Source organism: Periophthalmus magnuspinnatus, chromosome 3, assembly GCF_009829125.3.
Source record: "Periophthalmus magnuspinnatus isolate fPerMag1 chromosome 3, fPerMag1.2.pri, whole genome shotgun sequence".
NCBI classification, from domain to species: Eukaryota; Metazoa; Chordata; class Actinopteri; order Gobiiformes; family Gobiidae; genus Periophthalmus; species Periophthalmus magnuspinnatus.
Window position 1 is genome coordinate 11239188 of NC_047128.1, and position 21463 is coordinate 11260650.

Consider the following 21463-nt stretch of genomic DNA (forward strand, 5'->3'; position numbering starts at 1 on the left):
ATAGTAATTTGAATTCATTTTTCTCAGTTTAACACCGCAGACCTGTCATATGTTGTGTTTGGGCGTTTGTTTACCTATAATGCACCACTCTTCTGTGAGTCAGTGTTTCCATGGTGATGCTCACGCACATGATGACTCACTGTTATTTTCAACCCATCTTCGTCACTGGAGTTTCCTCTTCCTCCTCACTCTCCTCAAACTTTAGATCAGCTCAAATGGATAAGCAGAGCTATGTAGTGAGTAAGTGGTTATGAACTTGGTTTGAATTCAGATAAACTATGGTGGTGGTTTGTTTTTTGCATGTTCTTCATGGTATTACTGACCAAGATCCAAGCTCAAGATCTGGATAAGTCTTTAGTGTTTTCTTCGTTAACTCCTAATGATATGGGTGAACTTTCCAAACTGAAGCCTGTCTGTTCAAACCCCACAGACCCTGAGCAAAAGTCACTCCATGCAAAATGTTCTTTTCAATTTCCATGATGCAAAATGTCCCTTTTTAAAATACTAGTTTCCATCTATGGGAAAATATTGAAATTTGGTGTCACTATTATTATATCCAAAATAATTGTGATTAATGATTACCATATTTTCCATACTATGAGTCACACTTTTGTTCATAATTTGGCTGGGGTTGCAACTTATACTCAGATGTGACTTATATGTGAAATATATAATTTCACATCTTCGTTATTGTCCCACTGACAACTGCACAAGGGCACTCTATGCTTGTTTATGACAGTATGACAGCCATCTACTTCTGGAGCGGCGTTTCATCTACTTCCTGAGCAGGTGGAGTTGTTCAGAAGCGACACCGAGGATGAAGAAGTCAATGGATTTAATGATTTGGAATGAGATCGAGAGTAAACTTGTTAGCTTGTTTTTTATGCTTTAGTTATATCTTACGTTGACATGCCAGACATGTATTCGGTTCACTGTTTAGGCTTCATGTACGTGTTTATGTATGTGTTATATAACGGTTGATTTTACATGTTACAGTTCACTTGGTTGACCACTAAATTATGCTGTTGTGTTTGTAATACCTGTAAGAAAATTTACTTGGACTCGTTTTCTTTCATACATTTCATATTTAATTTTCCCTTAGTTATATTGTTGATTCTCACAATTATATAAAATGTCCCATGAGCAATTATGGTCGACCTTTTTAACACAATAAACCAGATTATTGTTTATTGTCCCATCCCTAATCCCAAAATGTTCCCAGGCTAGCGTCCAGCGGTTCCTGGGTAAATTTGCACCTTTGTGTTCAAAACAGTGCAAAACTGAGTGTGTGCTGCCTCCACTGGCTATTGCAATTTCAAGTACTATATGATATCACACAAGACTTGTTTCTGATTACAAACACCTGGTTGCAGGGGCGGACTTTGAAATGTGGATGCCTGTCAAAAATCACCAATCACATTGTTCCATATACCCCCAGACCTCGCCCCTCTTCCCGCCTAACTCTCTTCTTTAGTCGTCCAGGTACGGGCCAGTTTATCAGCTCTATTTGAAATATGGTTGTGTCCACTTTAAGTGTCTTAGGTGTAATGTCTTAACTTTGCTGTTTTCAGATCAATATCTTTACAAAGATTAAAATTTTAGTAAAGTTGCTTTTCTTTTTACCCCATTTAGTGTCACAATACTAAAATTTCAAAATTGATTCCGATACTAAGGCATTGACTCAATTCTCAATACCGATACCTAAAACATAAAACATGCAGCATGCACTTTTTTAGCTATATAAAGTAATTTTCAAATACAAAATAATAATCCTTTCTTTATGCTAGCATGAGGTCTGATACAGGTCAAAATCATACTAAAACTGTTCAGGAAAGCTCAAGTTTTGTTGATATGTTGTTTTTAGTATCAATACCGGTGTCAATGAGTATCTAGTTTCAGTATTAGCATTAGTATTGGTTAGTATCTGATTTTCGATACTTTTGCCAACCCTAACCACATGATTTATCTTTTAATTGTCATTTGAAATAATTTTATCCATCCAACCTTGAACAAACTTTTTACTTTTTATCCTTCTCTCTCTGAGGTGACTGAGTTTGAAAAGTTCCTGTTCCCTTTAAATTCTTCCCACGACTGAGACAAAAGAGCGGCTCGTTCATCTGAAAAGAGGGCTTAGACAGAGCGCAGTCTGCTCTGTTCCACTGAAGTGTGGCCGGCTCTGCTTTAGTCTCTATTTCTACTTTTCCCACATGTTTGCAGGATATATTTAGAACTTTTTCACGGGTTTGTTGATATTTAAGCGTACTTCTTCCTCTTTGTGCACTTCCTGTAGGACACTCTGAACAATAACTCGTTTGGAAAGAAGTTTAGTTGGCAGGAGAAGGTGTCGGGGTCGTCTCCACAGAAAACTGGTGAGTCTGACTTCTTCTTATAATGTGCAGTTTAAAGGGCCCATATTACACTGTTTTCTGATCTATGTTATAATGTTGTTTTGTCATCACAAACATACCTGGAGTTGTGTTTTGTTTCATTCACATGTTTAACACACAAACCCTGCATATTTAGGTTGAGTTCTTCTCTCACGCTGAAAAAACTCTGTTCCACCTTATGACGACATGTGGTAATACATGGAGTGCTAAAAAGTGCTAAAAAACTGTTAACTACCACTACATCCATAAAGTGGAATAGAGTATTTTGAGCTTTGGAGATGTAGACAGACAAATAATAAAGGCTTACTGAAACATGTGTGAATGAAACAAAACACAACTCTGGGTATGTTTTTAATGGGGTAACAATCATAAGTTGTATAAAGAAGTGGACTAAGTGAGTGTGACGTCACCCATAGTGATAGGTTCCAGTTAAATGAAGCTCATCGAGGCTAGCAGTTATAGGGAGCAATTTGGAGCTGAAGGTAGCACCCCTTACCGCCCACACCGCTGGTTTAGCAGGAAGCATGCGCTTAGGAACGCTGTCAGTCAAAGCTGTTCTTAACATTAGCAGGAGCAAACCTCAGGAAAGGAGGCGCGTTATTAATGTTCATATATCAATTTATGGACAAGACAGCGAAATAAAAACACCAGGATCATGTAGAGCGGGTTAATACAAACATTTGTAATACAAACATTTGTATTAACCCGCGTGGCTCAGTGGTTAGAGTGTTGGTCCCCCAACCCGAAGGTCGGAGGATCTATCGTTGTGTCCTTAGGCAAGACACTTCGCGAAAGATAGGTGGTGGTCGGAGGGGCCGATGGCGCAGATTGACAGCCTCGCTTCCGTCAGTCTGCCCCAGGGCAGCTGTGGCTACAATAGTAACTTACCATCACCAAGTGTGGAAATGAATGAATAATGACTATAGTGTAGTGCTTTGAGAGGCTTTGAAAAAGCGCATTACAAGTGTAAGCCATTGTTATTATTTTACAGTTACAGAGAGTAAAGTGAATTGGAGCTAGAGTCGATGGAGCCAGGAGCACACCCATGCTCACTTTGTATTCGGAACCTGGTGGCTAGCGCCTTAGCCATGCCCATTTATATATTGTGGGCATAACATTATAACACAGCTTAAATCTTACAAGAGTCAGTTTTTATGTAACAGAGGAACTTTAAACATGAGTCATGCTTTCAGTCATAATATAAAAAGGAATACACAGACTATAGTTCTTTAATGTTAACTGCACTTTCAGTGCAGTTAACATTAAAGCCCCATTGTGTAAGTTTTTTGCCAAAAAAAGACAAGCATGTTTTTTATTGCACACAAAAATGTGGCAAAAACATGTGTTAGCCTGGTGGAGGGCTTGCACCTGCTTGTCTCCATGGAAATGTTGTTAATGTGGCTATAATCTTCCACAGTATAGCATAAAACTATCTATCTCCATGGAGAAGTAGTAGTTTTTTTGTCTTTCTATTTTCAGGGAATCATTCAGGTGAAGTGCATCTCCAAAAACTTACACATGTGTTGCTTTTACATAACTGTATTAATTTTTTAGTTTTACTTTTTGACTATGTTTAAGGAAGTCATTCGTTAACACATCATTTGATTGATGTGTTTGATGCTTTAACAAAATGCCAATCCTATTTATATCATAATTATAACTTCATTGTTTTTAGGTTTTTAAATACATACAAGGCTGACTCATCTACAAAGGCAACAAAAGGCATAATATCATTCACTGCTGAGTCCAAAGCCAGAGTTATGTAAGCCTGACTAAGTGTATCTCTCAGTGCTGTGGGCTCCTCTGTCTCACATTCATAAATCTGTGTGACATGGACCTTTAAAATACCTGAGGGAAAAAGTGTACTAAAGTATGAATACAGCCAGTGTGCAGACAGGGCTGGTATAGACAGATCTGATGAACTATAGGCTGTGCTGCTATAGGTGCTGTTCTGAGAATGGTTTCATATTACTGAGAATTTGCATAGGTTATTTCTTGCATTGCATTGAAGAAATAGGAGTGTAGAAAGCCTTCATTTAAACAGAAGCCCAATGTCAAAAGTCCATATTCTAATACTAATAGAACTAGTATGAGCTAATTTGAGTGAGTTTGAATTTTGCTTGGTTATAAACAAATAAACATGTCTTTTAAAAATGAACCGACACAATACTGACTGATAATTACTGCATTCAACTTAAAAAATAGTCACATTTCTTCTTCTACAATCTGAACTCTACTCAACTCTCAGAGACAAGAGTGATGTTTTGCAATGACAGTAAAGCTAAAAACAAGTAGCGTGCTACGCTCCAATACACGCTAAACAGCTGTTTTGCTCCAATACATGAGGAAAATCAGGTTCAATCCTGTATTACTTGGATTTTAAGGATATAACTATATTCTGAATAGCTCTAAATGAAAGAGTAACTGTACTGCAGTTAAAAGTGAAGTTTAAATCTGTCAACTGGACAAATTGTATGAGTGAATATGTTTTGCTGCTATTCCAAGCTGCTTTTTCAGTTCTGGTCAGATTGCTGGTGGACACTGCCTTATATCTATCTGAAAGGAGGGGCTAACTACACTGAAACTGTAAACAGCTATTGCCTCCAGTTTCAGCCTTAACGACCCTATTCAGCCTTTAATGGCCCTCCTTTTGTTCACTTTTCTGTACTGTAGTTACTCAAAATTAGTGGTATTTTGGTATTTTTCCCAAAACTGACTGGCAAAAAATTCTAATCACATTTTTGTCGCTTTTTTTCCAGGTGAGCGCACCCCACCTCGAGAGCACAGCTGTCTGAGTGACGAGGATAAAGTCCAATCAGCTCAGACAAAAGACAGAGGCACCTCCACTGACGCCCCCTGCAGGCACAACCACACATCGCACTCCTCCTCCTGCTCTTCCGCCCGCTCCAAAGACAAACCCCCTGCCCCTCCTCCCCCTCCCCAAAACTACACGCCTGCTCCCCTGTACCCAAGCAACAAGACCTCCACCGACCCGCCTCGTCTTGAGCCCACAGAAGAGATCTACCTTACGCCAGTTCAGCGCTCATCTTCGGGGGCCCTGGACTCCGCCACAGCCGCTCCGGATCGGCCGTTTCTGTCCCAACAAACCGAACAAGGGCGCATGTCTATAAGCTCCGACACAGAGGGACCACCGCCTTACCAACCTCTACCGGACAGAACCGACCAGTGCATTTTCGAAGAAGACGAAATCTACATTCCTCCACCCTCCTACGCCTCCTGTGTGGAATCACTCATAACTCCACCTCACTCCTCCTCCCTTGCGCTGGACTTAAGCCTAAAAACATCTGGACTTGGGGCATTCAGAGTCGGTTCATCTGTAGAATACGTTGATGCTACCGATGACAGCTACTGCGGCGAAGACGAAGACGTCGATAGAATTATGATGGAGGGTAGACGGAAAAGCAAAGAGCAGCAGGCCTTAACGACGTCGCTAAGGACTTCCATGAGCCCGGAAGCTAGTGGTTTAACGTACGATTCTGTAAAATACACTTTAGTGGTGGACGAAAATGCGCAGCTTGAACTGGTTAGCTTGCGGCAGTGCTACCAGGGCTATAGTGATGATAGCGATTCGGCCACGGTTTACGATAATTGTGTTTCGTCACCGTACGAGTCTGCTCTAGGCGAGGAGTACGAAGATGAAGACGAAGAAGTGGATGGGGCGCAGGTGGGCGGAGTCAGAAGAGAAGGAACTGCATGTTTATCTGATGACTCTTCCACCGACGGAGATCTGCACTTCTCCAAAAAATTCCTCAATGTGTTCCTCAACGGACGGTCTAGCTCCTCAAGTAAGTAGCATCATGGTTTGTATCAACTAATGGTACACTGTGGAACTTTTCTGATGGAGGGATGGTGGACACAAACAGGTGGCACCAAGTTCAAGTTACAGGTTAGATCAGTGGAAAGGCAACCCCAACCACAGCAAGAAAGAATGTTTGTCAATGTATTGTAGCTTTTTCACAACCGATGAGAGCCTTGAAAGGCGCCTAACAAATAAAATGTATTATTATTTTCAGTTCTGATACAATAGCTGTACAATAGCTGTAACTATCTGCCAATATGATATACCAACCGATACTAGTGTAGGGACAAAAAACTGCTTTTTTTTTTTTTTTAAAGTAAAATAAAAAAAGACAAAGCTGATCCAAATTGTTTATGCCCTAGTAATTACAAAACAACGTTGTATTAAATAAAAATAAAACTATGACCAGAAAAATTGTCTTATTACATTAATGTATATCTCCAGCCAGGATATCGGCTAAACGGATCTGATCCAGCAAATCTTTCAGTATCGTCGCTGATATCTGATACCAGTATCGAATCAGTGCATCCCTGTTGATACATTTAATGACAGAGTGCACCTTTTACATGATTTTTGTAGACCTCTTTCACATTTGGTTATTTTGTTATTTGTCGGTCAGTTCAGTACGACGGAGTATAAGGGTCACTTAAATAAAAAAAATTATGTGGGCGCTACGAGAATAAAGTCGTAGCATTTCAACATTAAAGTCGTAATTTTACGAGTATAAAGTCAAAGCCAGAAAAAGTCGTAATATTACGAGAATATAGTCTGCTCTGCACGAATGAGTGACCAATGCGTTATGGAGAATTTGGAGCATTTTGTTCAGATATACTTTCAACTGGGGTTTACACACGATGAAATACTGTCTTTTAGCCCACCATCACCACACTATCATCAGTATAAGTACTTTGAAGGGACACTGCAATCATTTGACTTTGTTTAGTCGGAGGAACCATACAGATTTGGAAGAAAATGCTATATCTGAACAAAATGCTCCAAATTCTTCATAACGCACCGGTCACTCATTCACGCACAGCAGCCTATATTCTCATAAAAATACGACTTTATTCTCATAACATTATGACTTTTTTCTCGTAATATTAAAACTTTTTTCTCGTAATATTACGACTTTTTTCTTGTAAAATTACGACTTTAATGTCCAAATGTTACGACTTTATTCTCGTAGCGCATGCATAATTTATTTTATTTAAGTGACCCTTATACTCCGTCATAGTTCAGGGAGAATACTGGATGTTGTTTTGTAAAGTTAGCTGTGCAGCTATTAGCACCATGACACTAACAGATCACTTTGTAGTTAAGTCAGGGTAAGATGTAAATATGCTGTAGCCTAGCTCTGCTGTTTAATAACTAATTTCTAGTGGGGTTTGAGGGGATTGTCTATTAAATCTTTTTGATACTTTTGGTTAATAAACTGCTTTTTTTTAAAAAAGTTAATTTAGCAAGAAGGTATGTTAAAGGTAGCATAATCGTTCAGGCCCCTGATGGGTGATCTCACATGTATTAGCATACCTGCTAGCCCTATTGCTTTCCTTGTTTAGGTTTAGGTCTGAGGATGGAGTTATAGATGGGGGATAGTTGTTGACAATTCTTCCTGTTCAAGGAAGAATTGTCTGTCCAAACAAAAATTGCCTCTTTAACTCCCCTATCAAACCATTTCTTTTCTCTGGCTAAGGTCTGTACCTCACTGTCTTCAAAGGATTGGTTAGTGGCTTTGAGATGGAGATGTACGGCAGACAGGGGTTTTCCACTAGCTGGCTGTTTTATGCTATTGTAGTGGCTATCACTACAATAGTGATTGCCAGTATGTTAATAGCCAGTATGCTAATAACCAGTATGCTATTAGCTCGTATGTTAATAGCCAGTGTGCTAATATAATATACAATATGACTCAGGCACAGTTAGCTCAAGAGACCTAGCCACAAACAGTAACTGTAAACAAACAGGTGTTTGTTCAGACAAATATATAAGGCATTGTCCACCAGTAATCTGACCAGAACTGAAGTAGCGTCTTGGATGGACTGAAGATTTGGATGAAGGTTTGGATGAGTAGCCAAAGTCTTTACTCTAAAACTTTTGTCTAGTGACAGAATATAATTTTTCTTTTACTATGGATCATACCTGGATGAGGCATTACACAGACAAAGTCCATGTTGTTGCATTAATGCCAGTGAAATAGTCCATATTGCACTTAAAACATCTTAAATTGTGCAAAACTGTCCCCATGAAGCAACACACCAACAGACCACATACAACAAGACACTGACTAGAACATTGTTTATGTAGTCAACCCGTAAGATTTTTCAACACAATGACAATTTGAATGGCAAATCGTATTCTATAGCAATATTTCCCCTGCTGCATACAAAAAAAAAAAAAGAAAACAAAAATGCTAACCCTGTAGTGATGTGATATTTGTGAATGAGATGGCTCTTTTGAACAATCTGTCTTTTTCTTTCTAGTTTGTATACATTTTTGTACTGGTTAATGCTGAACCAATACAAGAATCAGATCAGAATTAGAACAGGTGACATGTGTGAGAGATTTGTGCACAGAAAAAAACATATCTGAATTCTTACATTGGTTTCTGTCCCATAAGTAAATATATAGAATGAGAGTTTTTTTTTTTTAATGACTCTTTGAAATAAACAAATCCAAAAGATTCAGATCCCATAAAGAGAGCCAAAAGTCCCACTGCTATAACCCTGTAGCTTAGACCTCCACACACATGTTCTGAAATTCATGGGCCTTGGATTTGTTTATCTGTCAATATTTCAGTCTTCTCTCCAATGTTAAGGTTCTTGGAAGTGTGTGAAACATGAAGTTGAACTAAATCCTGCCATATAAACTAAAACTGCAAATGTAATCACCACTACAGTCAGATATTTCTCGAATTCTTCAGGCCTCTTATGCAATGTAGGCCACACTCCTTTAGCGTGTTGTTCTTCAGGTAGGCTCGTGTCAGTGTAAATTGGTCTCCAGTGGGCAAAGTGTACTTCCCAGCTGGGCTCTGGTCTCATTCTGTCTCTGTGCATTAGATTCTGTCAGGTAAAGCTGACATTAACTAAACCAACAATAAATACTGGCTTTCTGTATTGAATAATTCAATCAAATATCTCCACTTTTCTTTATAATCACATAATGGTTTAAATTGTAGGTTATTATTTCAGTATTCATGACTAAACCATTTCAGGCTGTTACTGCTGATCCGCGGAGTAGGGCCTGTTTCATGTGTAGAACTGCTTTGCATATTATATTTATTATACTCTTCTACATCAAAGCTATTAGGTGGAATTATAAAACGTGCAGATTGACGCAAGCAAGCCTGTCAGTTCGTGGCATCAGCTCCTTCCACCACCACCACACCACATTCATACTAGGGAATGTGGGTGAAATGTCTTGTCTAAGGACACAACATCAGTTTTTGTCACTGGCACCCCACTGAGGCACCTGATATCACAGCAGTCTTCCATCCAAGTTCTAACCAGGCTCAGCCCTGCTTAGCTTCTGAGTATGACACTATGAGGCTTACATATTCCAGTATGACCACATGGATGTCTCCATAGTGATGATATTGCTTTGCTTGGAATGTTCCACCGTATCACATGAACTTGTTTATCTTGTATTTATTCTATTACAGGTATATTTATTATTTATGCCCAATATTACCTTGAAAAACATATATTCTTACAATAAGCAGGCTCACCTCTCAACAGATCTAACTTTAACTTGACCTGGTTGTGTCACCTGCTTGTCTCCATGGAGATAGATAAGTTTAATGCCATACTGTGGAACATTCCAGGCAAAGCAATAACATCTCCATGGAGACAAGCAGGTGGCAGACCCTCCACCAGAAAGTTACATAATGCACCTAAACTGTTCTGATCTGGTTTACACAGATAAATGCTGTTTTATCGTTTTGCATTCGGTCTATTACACAGTTGCCCTGGTTATAAGGCTATAACAGTGATTTCAGTCAGATAGATTTCTCATCATTGGTCTCATATTCTTCTCCTGTGTTGTGTTTAGGCGCAGAGTCATTCGGCCTGTTTTCTTGTGTGATTGACGGAGAGGAGCGGGAGCAGACTCACAGAGCTGTGTACAGGTGAGGCTCATTTAGCAAAAAGAGAGAGCTAATGGGCTGGCAACATAAGCATTGGGCTCTATATTTAGCAGTTTAATGGAGACATACAAATGCTTCAAATGGATGAATACACTGGATGTCACATAGATTTGGTTCAGACTATCGTGTCACAAATACTTTCTAGATTAAGAAATTCTAGAGTAATAATTTTCTTTCATACAGATTGTGGAGTTTAATATCTATATTTCATATAGTAGCTCAGTTGGTAGCATTTGTCCACAGTATTTACGCTGACAGGTGTATGAATGTGTGTGTGAATGGGTGAGTGGTTCCTTGATGTAAAGAGCTTTGAGTGCTTTGAAGGTATATAAAAATTTGACCATTTACACAGTGGAACTATTCTTGTAAGACCTCACGAGCTGCTTGTACAATATTTCTATAATATATCTGATTTGTAAATCTTCTTCAAAAAAGGGCTAAAATAGGGCTATAGCAGTACCTCCAAACTAGAGGTGTATACTGTGTCTTTATAAGATCATTAACTACATTATTCTTATCTCTGAAATCTCTCTAATCTCCTGTGTACATACTGGAGGATGCATGTCTTCACAGTTTGCTCTCACAGCTCATGTCATTTGCATGTTTCCATAGTAACAGTAGAGCGGAGAGCTGAAGTATTGAGGATAATGAGGCTCATTCAGATGTCATGGGATGAACAGTACACTCCTAGACTACAATGGATTTATTTGATTTTGGTGCATACTTCAGATGGATTGTATTTTGGAGTCTATAAATATATGCACAGTGATGTATTTAGTTACAGAATACTGAATACCTAAAGTAAAATGTATTTTGTACCATATTCTATATATATACATGGTCCAATTAGAGTACTGTATTCTGACTACTTGGGATACCGTTTCACTGTTATGTATTTATTTATCACTAATTGGAGAAAAATCTCACCTGCTTCCCCCTAAGGGCAGAGTTTTAAATATATTCTGAATACGCATCCTGAGTTCATGTATTTAGTTACTTTCCAACACTGTACATGGAACTGTCAAAACTTTTAAGACATGGGCTAGAAATGAAAGTCAAAAATATTATTCAGTGGAGTGCAGTGAGAAAGACACTCCAGACACAGACATGCACACTGTTGTGCTTTTATGACCAAACCTTCTGTTTTACACTGAATCACTTTGTTTACATTTGAATTATGTGAACTGAATATGTTTAACATATAATGTAATATATTTACTATGTTTTAAATTCAGTGCATAAAAATATAATGCTTAAAATTCAGTTTTAAACTAAAAGCTTTGGTTATAAAAACACAAATAGCGTTTGTACACTGTAAAAATATTATTCAAGTAGGTCTGTCATTTAGTGTTTCTAAAGGCGGCAGTGAGTCACAGTAATGCTATACATAACACAGTAATGCTATACAATACCATATATGATAGACATGGTGCCCCACAAACATAGTTTTTAGTATTTATCATGGGACCTTTTCTTTATACTAGTGAGGAAAGATCATTTGAGATTAAGATTTGAGCTGTGAAGGACTGAAAAAACGATTATCATAGATCCTAATTAATTGATAAGTGTGAGTCTGCACTATATGATATGTGTGATACTTTTAAGAAAGGCTTCACTGGCATCGTCCTGCTGCAGGGTTATGGATTCAGTACTTTCAATATTATGGTTTACAGTGATATTTTCTTTTTAATACTGCTCACAGTATAGTCAGTACTTTACTTAGTGCTTGAGTTTAAACAGAGTGGGCGTCTCATGATTGAAGCACTGTACCTGTGCATGAGTCTCCTCCTTGTGGCCTCACATGGTACTGCACTTTTATGGACTTGAATTCTTTAATTTAGTTTTTTGCATAATTATGATATTATTACTAAATAACGTTTTTAGCTGCTCATTTTGTTGTTGTTTTTTTAGCTGCTGGTTGATAGACACACACTGAAGGATATGTTGAATAAAGTGAAGCAAAAATATGCTTAGCCAGAACATTTCTAGAGTTTTATCAGACATTTTTGGCACTAAAACAGTTGATATACTCTAAATGTCATTATGAATATATCATAAATCATTTGACTCTCACTAGGATCAAATTTACTTTTATCATGTGTTTTTCTGTTTATTTATTTTTTATTATGGATAGAAATAAATTTTAGGCAAAAAATAAAATTATATATATATATATATATATATATATATATATATATATATATATATATATATATATATATATATATATATAATTCATTTATTCTTTTTTTTTTTTATGTCCCTACTGTGAGCATGCTTGCATCTCCACAAATCTGACTATTATTTGGCCTGGAGGAGAGCCCCCTCCTGCTTGTTTCCATAGAAATGTTGTTCCGTTGGCTGTAATAATACACAGTGTTTCTCTCCATGGAGATTATTCTACAGTATGTTTTTAACTTTATATTTCCATGAAATCATGCAGGTGATGTGCCACCTCCAGAAAGTTACATACTTTAATTTTGTTCAACATCATAACTATGTTAATTTTTACCTGCATAACCACAATTATCAATTAACTGATCAAAGGTCGTATATTATGCAAAACTGACTCTTGTGAGAGCTGCTGAAATGGGTTTCCTCCGCAGAGTGGCCGGGCGCACCCTAGGGTGAGGAGCTCGGTCACACGGGAGGAGCTCGGAGTAGAGCCGCTGCTCCTACACGTTGAGAGGAACCAGCTGAGGTGGCTCGGGCATCTGCTCAGGATGCCTCCTGGACGCCTCCCTAGGGAGGTGTTCTGGGCATGTCCCACCGGGAGGAGGCCCCGGGGAAGACCCAGGACACGCTGGAGGGACTATGTCTCTCAGCTGGCCTGGGAACGCCTTGGGGTCCCACCGGAGGAGCTGGAGGACGTGTCCGGGGTGAGGGAAGTCTGGGAGTCCCTGCTTAGACTGCTGCCCCCGTGACCCGGCCCCGGATAAGCGGAAGAAAATGGATGGATGGATGGATGGACTCTTGTGAGCTTAAAGCCATGTTATAATGTTGCTCCTCAACAACCTCCTCAACAACATACCATACTATTACTCAAAATGCTCTGTTCCACCTTGTGATATCATGAAGCAGTAGTTTTCAATTTAATTTCAAGTTAACTTTAACCTTTAGTTTTAGTAGAAATTGGCAATTCTAGTTAAGATGTATTGAGTTTCAAAACACAATGGAGCACTTTCTATATTACCACATGATATAAGAAGGTGGAACAGAGTGTTGAGAGAAGAACTCATCTTAAATCTGCAGGGTTTGTGTGTCAAACATATGTGAATGAAACAAAACATAACTCCATTTATGTTTGTGATGAGGAAACAACATTATAACAGAGATAACAAAATAGTGTAATATGGACCCTTTAAAACTTGTATTCCACCAAACCCTGAGGATTGTTATGTGTTGCCTTGTCCCTGTGTGTCTGTGTCAGATTTGTCCCACGTCATGAGGACGAGCTGGAGCTGGAGGTGGACGACCCTTTGTTTGTGGAGGTGCAGGCTGAGGACTTCTGGTACGAGGGGCTCAACATGAGGACAGGGGCCCGGGGCGTGTTTCCTGCATACTATGCCATCGAAGCCGCCAGGGACACGGACACGTACAAAGGTACTTACCAAAGCACAACAGCATCCTGTCTGCTATGGCACACTGATGCGTGTCCGGCCTGCTATGGCACACTGATGCGCGTCCGGCCTGCTATGGCACACTGATGCGCGTCCGGCCTGCTATGGCACACTGATGCGTGTCCGGCCTGCTATGGCACACTGATGCGCGTCCGGCCTGCTATGGCACACTGATGCGTGTCCTGCCTGATGCGCATCCTGCCTGCAATAACACACTGATCCACATTTAAACATATGAACTGCTGAGATCAGCTATTGAGCAGTTTAGTCGATGAATCAGTCCATAGTGTCTTAGGCCTGCGAAATTTGTAAATAAACAGTTCATTTGAAGTTAGAAGTTAAAAGTTAAACCAAACCCTCAGTATAAAAATGTAATGTTGTCCCTCAGTATAAAAATGTAATGTTGTTTTACACGGAGACATATTTCACCCTCGAACAACCACTGTTTTAAAATTTTGGAAAATGCTGCCATTGTTGAGAGCTGTCGTACATGAGCAGCAGCGTGTTGTTCATCTTTTGGCACTTGATAAAACTGAACGTGAGTTTTTCTGTTGTGTTTATTTAAAATTTAAATTCATTATTAATTTAATTAATGCATTTGGAAAACAATTTGTACAATGAGCCTTACATATTCATGCTTTGCTACATTTTACAGGCCAAATCTCTAATGTTTTATATATATATATATATATATATATATATATATATATATATATATATATATCCTGGCCTGGCCCCTCTGTCAATAGAACCCATCGTGGCCCGTGTGTCTGAGAGTTTGCCCATCCCTGCTGTAGAACCTGCTAAATAGCACAAAGCAGTCCCTTTAGAATCTGCTCTAAACGGCTCAGAGCAGTCCCCCTAGAGCCTGCTCTTGTCTGGTTTGAACTTCTTTTCACAAACTCCTTTAGGAGGTGGAGCTAGATTGTTCAAAACTTTGTATATCAAAATAAAATCTGCGTATTTGATTGTGTTGTCCCAATTAAGAAATGTGTATTTGTCAAGTATTCTGCAGTGATGATAATTAGTGGTCTTTTTGTCTAATACTTTTTATAAATAGTTTCAGCTCATTTAAGAGTAGTTTTGCTTGTCAAAGTCCAATATGTAATGCAAAAAATTAGTTGTGTTGGATTTATTCACAGGTACTGGTCCAGTGTTTTAGGGATGTTTGGTTTTTTTTTAGTTATTTAGCTAATATTCTACTGTGGAGTTGCTCCCTGATTACAAGCAACTTTAGCCAGTAATGTTTGATTTACGATGTCCATTCCTAATTTCTAATCTCGGCTGTCATGCAATTCTAAATAAATCTTATATTAATCTGTATACTTCACTTTTACAAAAACAAAAGGCTTAAATGCAATAAAAACAAATAAAACAAAGACGTCACTTCATTATCAGTGCTCCTGTTTTGCACAACAATGAAGCAATATCTGAATGAATTTAAATTTGGAATTTAGTACAGTTCACTTGATCCAAGTTATTTCCCTTGCAAAGTGCTGTGTTTACCATGTCTCTTCCACTGTGTTTATTCAGTATATGTATAACAGTGATGGCTATTTGTCTGAGAATTTAAATTTGGACTGTGGATATTATTCTGAAGATGATATTAAAGCATCAACTGAACTATTTTCTGTAATCCACTTTAACAGCATGAGTCTCTATAAAAATATGGACAAAATAAAAGATTATTTAAATAATCTTAAATTCAAATTTAGCATTGTAGCTATTTCAGAGACTTGGCTATGTGACAATAAAGAACTGGATAATGAATTAGAAGATTATAATGTATTTAATCAAAATAAGTTGCTTTATTTGTAAAAAGGGGTATAAAATGTAAGATTATGGACGAAATTACTTTTTTCTGTTGATGAGTTGATGGAGTGTGTTATTGTTGAAATAAGAAATTAATTAATACATAAAAGTATATTGATTTGCTCTATTTACGGGACTCCAGGATTATATATTAATTCATTTTACGAGAAATTTACCGAGCTACATTCTAAACAAAGTAGTAAGGGTCTTTTGGTATGTGGGGATTTTTTAACATTGATTTGTAGAAATCATGTGAATATATTGAGACAAGTGATTTTGTTAACAATATGTTTGGTTTGGGTATGTACCCTTTAATATCAAGACCTAGTAGAATAACTAAGGATAGCACGACTTTGATTGATAATGGAGGTTAATGGGAGGATAAAGCTCTATCCTGTGGAATTCCCCTTGGTTGTTTCTTATTTGAATGACATTTGTAAAGTATCTAGAATGTTGAAGTTGGTTATTTTTGCAGATGATACAAATTTATATTGTTCAGGATTAGATGTTGATCAATTAATTTCACACAAAGTTGTTCAAACAAAGTTGATACAATTTTAAAAATGGTTTGATTTAAATAAGTTATTGTTAAATGAGAAGAAGACAAAATTCATGATTTTTGGAAGGCAAATTCTAATATAAAATTGTTTTGGAATGGAATTGAAATAGAAAGGGTTTATGAGACAAGGTTCTTGGGAGTGACTTTAGATCTTCAGATATGTTGGAAACCACATATACAGTACATCAGGAGTAAAATATCAAAAACTGTTGGTATACTTTATAAGAAATGCCTGCATATTTTATATTCATCACTTGTGCTCCCCTATTTATCTTATTGCTCGGAAATTCTGGAAAATGCCTGTAAAACAAACGTATATTCTATAATCAAACAGAAAAGGGGAATAAGAATAATTAATAAAGCAGGATTCAGTGATCCTACTAATGAACTATTTATTAAATCGAATATATATAAAAATATACAGACATATTTAAGTTAAAAATGTTGACAATTCTTTTTTGTGTTGTGAACAATTTTTATAACTATTCCCGTAGGCATTCAGTTCTTTTTTATATTAAAAAGTGGTCACTATAACTTAAGAGGTTTGCTTCAGGTTTGAACCAAGTGAAATAAGAACTAATGTGAGGCAAAGATGTGTGTCTGTTTGAGGAATAAGACTTTGGAATGATCTTGATGATTAATTTAAGTTAATTAAAACTCAAAAAACAAAACAACTTTAAAACATGAATTCATTCATACATATACATTGCTGTAGGTTACATGAGTCAAGGCATCCGTGTTTAGGATATTGATTAAAGTAAATGGATTTTGTTATGTTACTGTATTGTGGAGTTATGTGTTGGTCAGGATGGGCTCACATAAGCACGCAGCTTCAGCCCAATCCTTTTTTGGTTGTAATTAATGAAGAAAATGTTTTGTTTTGTCTTTTTCAAAAAAAATGTAAACTACCAAAATTAATTCATTCATAGTGTATTATTCACTTCTCCTTGTCTCTCAGTGAAGAGCGGTGAGTGGATGGACAGATACCGACTCAAGTTCCTGGGATCAGTCCAGGTGCCCTACCACAAAGGCAATGACGTGCTCTGTGCTGCAATGCAAAAGGTATGGACCCCCCTAATAGTCTAGTATTTATACAGAGGTGGTTAGGGTTGTACTGTAACAGCACATATAACAAGAACTCACACAAATCATTAGCAGTGTATGAGACTACATTTGAAGATTTTTTTTTTTCTTTTTTTCATTTCATGTCATTTTTAAGTTATGATACGGGGTCACCGACAGCACTTTTTTCTGATAAAGTTTACGCCGGCATCAAATCCCATTGGGCACCGCAGTTTCCTAACATGGAAGTTAGGTGACTAGTTTCTTTTATGAAGTTGTTTTAGATGAATATTGTGATTTAAATTGTGGAAATTATAACGAGCCACAGGTGTCAGAGATTATCACTATAGAGCACACACAAGCACAATATGTAATTATGATTTAATTTATTGTGATTAATTCCATCTTGACACATTGCTTTGTCACTTACAGACAAGACATAAAGCCAGGGTACTTTACTACTACTAAGTACAAATCCCAATTTTTTCTTCTTACTTCTGTACTTAGTAGTAGTAAAGTAGTGGTACACTTCTCTACTTATATACAGTACATTTCTTATTTAAATTGCGCCTTCCCTGACACGTGACTGCAGACTAGCACCCATTACTATATGTTGTGTTCCAGATTGCCACAAACAGAAGAATGACGGTGAAGTACAACCCACCTTCATCCTGTATTTTAGAGATCAATGTTAAAGGAATCAAACTGTCAGTACAGGAGGACTACTACGCCTGCGACAGGGTAAAGTACCCAGGGAGAACAAACATTACTACCATGATTTAAAGGACTTTTATTAGGGGTAACTTGTTTTTGGTGTTTTATTTCACTTGTCTGTTGTTTGATCATCCTTACTTATACTTAATTGCTAAAGTAAAGGTGTTACTTCTCTGAGCTAAGAAGGCCAAATGTCCAGTCAGACTGACCTAAATGCAAATTGTACTTGGGGAAGGGCTTAGAGCTTAGACAGTGTGTTACGCCCACTGCTCGCAAAAACTCTGTCAGTAGTGGGTTCAGTTTGTTTACTGGTGCAAACGTAATGAACCAACAAAGACAGTCTTCTTGTATGTTTTACAGATAATTTCCACGACAGTAGCTAGGAACTAGTTGTGTAAGGAATGGTGTAACTAGATGTGTCGGAAAAGCTTCAGATACACCTGGACACACACATGAAATTCCGTTCTATTTTAAACCTACAAACACAAAGTTAGAAACTGGTTCTCCCAAAGGACAAAAGGCCGAGCCACAAACAAAGCAGTGTGGTCTACTCCATTCAGTATAGTGAAGAGTGCAGTGAGCGTTATATTGGAGAAACTAAACAAACGTCTTCACTCCTAGATGTCCTTCTAATTCTTTGTCCAGTTGACAGATCACACCTGGACGACTTGGGGATTATAGAGACATCTAAACCATGTTTATGTTCAAAGTGGGACCAAACATCTAAACTCTGCCCACAAACACATTTCAAATACAGCTGCTAAACTGTGCAGTACCATGTAGTTCGACTTGAGTCTGAGAAAGACATGTTGCATAAATTGTTTTCGTATTGTCAGTTTTTAATATTGACCTTCTTTTTGCTCCACAGAGTAATGAGTGCAACCATTTTTTCCAACTAAAAAATGTGTCTTTTTGTGGCTACCACCCCAAGAACAGCAAGTAAGTGTGGACGAGGACTTGAGTCACCAGTCAGCCTGCAGATTATAGACTTAAGACCACAGCATGTCACTTTTTAGACCAAAAATAGACTGGAAAGTTTATATTGCACTGAAAAACACATAAAAACATGTGTGATTACCGTGAGTGGGCTTGCATATGAGGATCCTAAACACAGACTGTATATATAAATGGACATAGCTAACCTGCTAGCCATCACGTTCTAAATAGGAAGTGATCATGGATGCACTTCTAGCTCGATCGTCACTTCAGTTCACTTTACACTGAAAAACTGTTGCCCCTATCATTGTAATTCCTGCTGTCAGCCTCGTCATTTTGGTCTTAAAATATTCGTTTTGACCCACTCTTCATGATCCTGGTTTTTATTTAGGTCCATAAATCAAGATATGAACTTTAATAATAGACAAATCTTCTTTCACCGAGGTCACTCCCACTAGCATCAGATATGATAAACAGCGTTGCTAAGCTGCTAAACCAGTGGCGCGGGCTCTTTAGTTGCTATGAGACTCTTGGTTGGAACACGCCTCCAAACTGCCCCCTATAACTGCTCGCCTCAACGAGCTTCATTTGACTGGAGCCAAATACTATGGGTGAGGTCACACTCACTTAGTCCATTTCTTTATACAGTCTGTGATCCTGTAGTGTCTCTCAATGTCCTCACTCGCTCAGTACATAACATGATCTCTGTGTGTGTGTGTGTGTCTGCGTGTATGTCTGCGTGTGTGTGCTCCTGTAGATATTTTGGTTTCATTACGAAGCATCCGGCCGACCAGAGGTTCGCCTGTCACGTCTTTGTGTCTGAAAACTCCACCAAACCCATCGCTGAGTCTGTAGGGTGAGTCCCCCTCCGCAGTGTCCTTCCTTATATCCGATATGCCATCAACAAAATATATATCGGTTTTATGGATTTCATAGACTCATTTTTAGCATAGACTCCATTGTATTAACAGGATTTTTGCTCTTGAGTTCAATATTAAGTACATGTTTCAGCAGTATCTTGGAACACAGATAGAGGGGGCTATTGTCCACTGAATGATCTCTCTCCACTGCAACCTCTCTGAACCATATATTCACTCTTGTTTTATCTCCAAAAAAAACCTTCTATGAGCTGTCTATCTGTAGTTAAAATGCAATATCTGACATTTTATTCCTTGTTTTTCCCCACCTCCCTGTATTACTTCCTCAATCCCTCTCTCTTTCCCTCCCTCTTTCTCTTTATTTTCAACTCCCCTACATGTCTACACTTCCTCTCTCTCTACCTTTCTCACATACACCCCTCTGTACTCTCTACTCGATGTATATTTTCCTCCCTCTCTCATTTTCTTTATTTCTTTCTCTCTCTCGTTCCTCTCCTCTCACACTTTCCTCCCTCCCTTTCTGTCTCTCTCTCCACTCCAACTTCCTACTCTCTCTCTGTCCCTCCACCCTCTATCCCCCTCTCTCTCTTTCCTGCCCTCTCTTCCTCCCTCTCTTTCCCTTCGCCTTCGTCTCTCCCTCTTGCCTCCCTTTCCATCTCTCCCTCCCCCTCTGTTTCTTTCCTCCCTCTCTCTTTCTCTCCTTCCTCTCTCCCTTTTTCCTCTCCTTTCCATCCCCTCCCCCTGTGTCTCTCCCTCTTTCCTCCCTCTCCTTCCCTCTCTCAGGAAAGCGTTCCAGCTGTATTATAAAGAGTTTGTGGAGTTCTCTTGCCCGACTGAGGACATCTACCTGGAATAGCCCCGCCTCCTCCTGCACAGCCCACTGTAACATACCCAGCAGATGCATGGACACTAATCCAAATACAAATGATACATAAAATAAAAAAAACAACACTTTAAATGAATAACGATGGTAACACCAAAGGAGGAGAGACGATATGCAAATGAGTTGTGGCATGGATCGCTGCACTGCAAAAAACAGATATAAAACGTAAATTAGATAACTTTTCTAGTGGAAGTTTCACTTCACGCATGTCTGAGATATTACTGGAATGTTCTATGGTATGGCATTAAATGTATCTATCTAGCATTTATTCAAGGTGTGTTTGTTGCTCAAAAGTACCTTGAAAAACGTGCTTCCCTACTGTAAGAGGAATCGCCTCTCCACAGATTTGAGTTGTAACATGCATGTTTACCTGTAGAGAGATCATCTGAATGCCTTACTGTGGAACATATCTTGTAAAGCAAAAAGACACACACACTATTTGAGGGAAATGTTAAAGGTGCACTGTGTACATTTTCTGGTGGTAGATCCCATACCAGAAAAAGTTCAATTTGGAACCTTTAATATATTAACTCATTTAACATAAAGCCTTTACATATTTGGTAAAGGTTCATTCTATTTTCAGTTTTAAACTCATGGGAGATTCTTTTTGTCAGACAGGAGAGTTTGTTCACCTGCTTTACATCTTTACTT

The 21463-nt window shown here is 38.3% G+C and overlaps 1 protein-coding gene across 1 annotated transcript in view; it reads left to right on the forward strand.

Annotated features, from left to right (window-relative positions):
• Nucleotides 1-20797, forward strand: part of LOC117393778 (C-Jun-amino-terminal kinase-interacting protein 1-like) — a 58741-nt gene extending 37944 nt beyond the window's left edge. The window contains 9 exon segments of the mRNA XM_055232563.1: nucleotides 2291-2369; nucleotides 5147-6193; nucleotides 10255-10330; nucleotides 13779-13951; nucleotides 17298-17401; nucleotides 18026-18142; nucleotides 18984-19054; nucleotides 19809-19907; nucleotides 20713-20797. Coding sequence (XP_055088538.1) covers nucleotides 2291-2369; nucleotides 5147-6193; nucleotides 10255-10330; nucleotides 13779-13951; nucleotides 17298-17401; nucleotides 18026-18142; nucleotides 18984-19054; nucleotides 19809-19907; nucleotides 20713-20785 — 1839 coding nt within the window. The 3' untranslated portion in view covers nucleotides 20786-20797.
• Nucleotides 20798-21463: the final 666 nt, after the last annotated feature.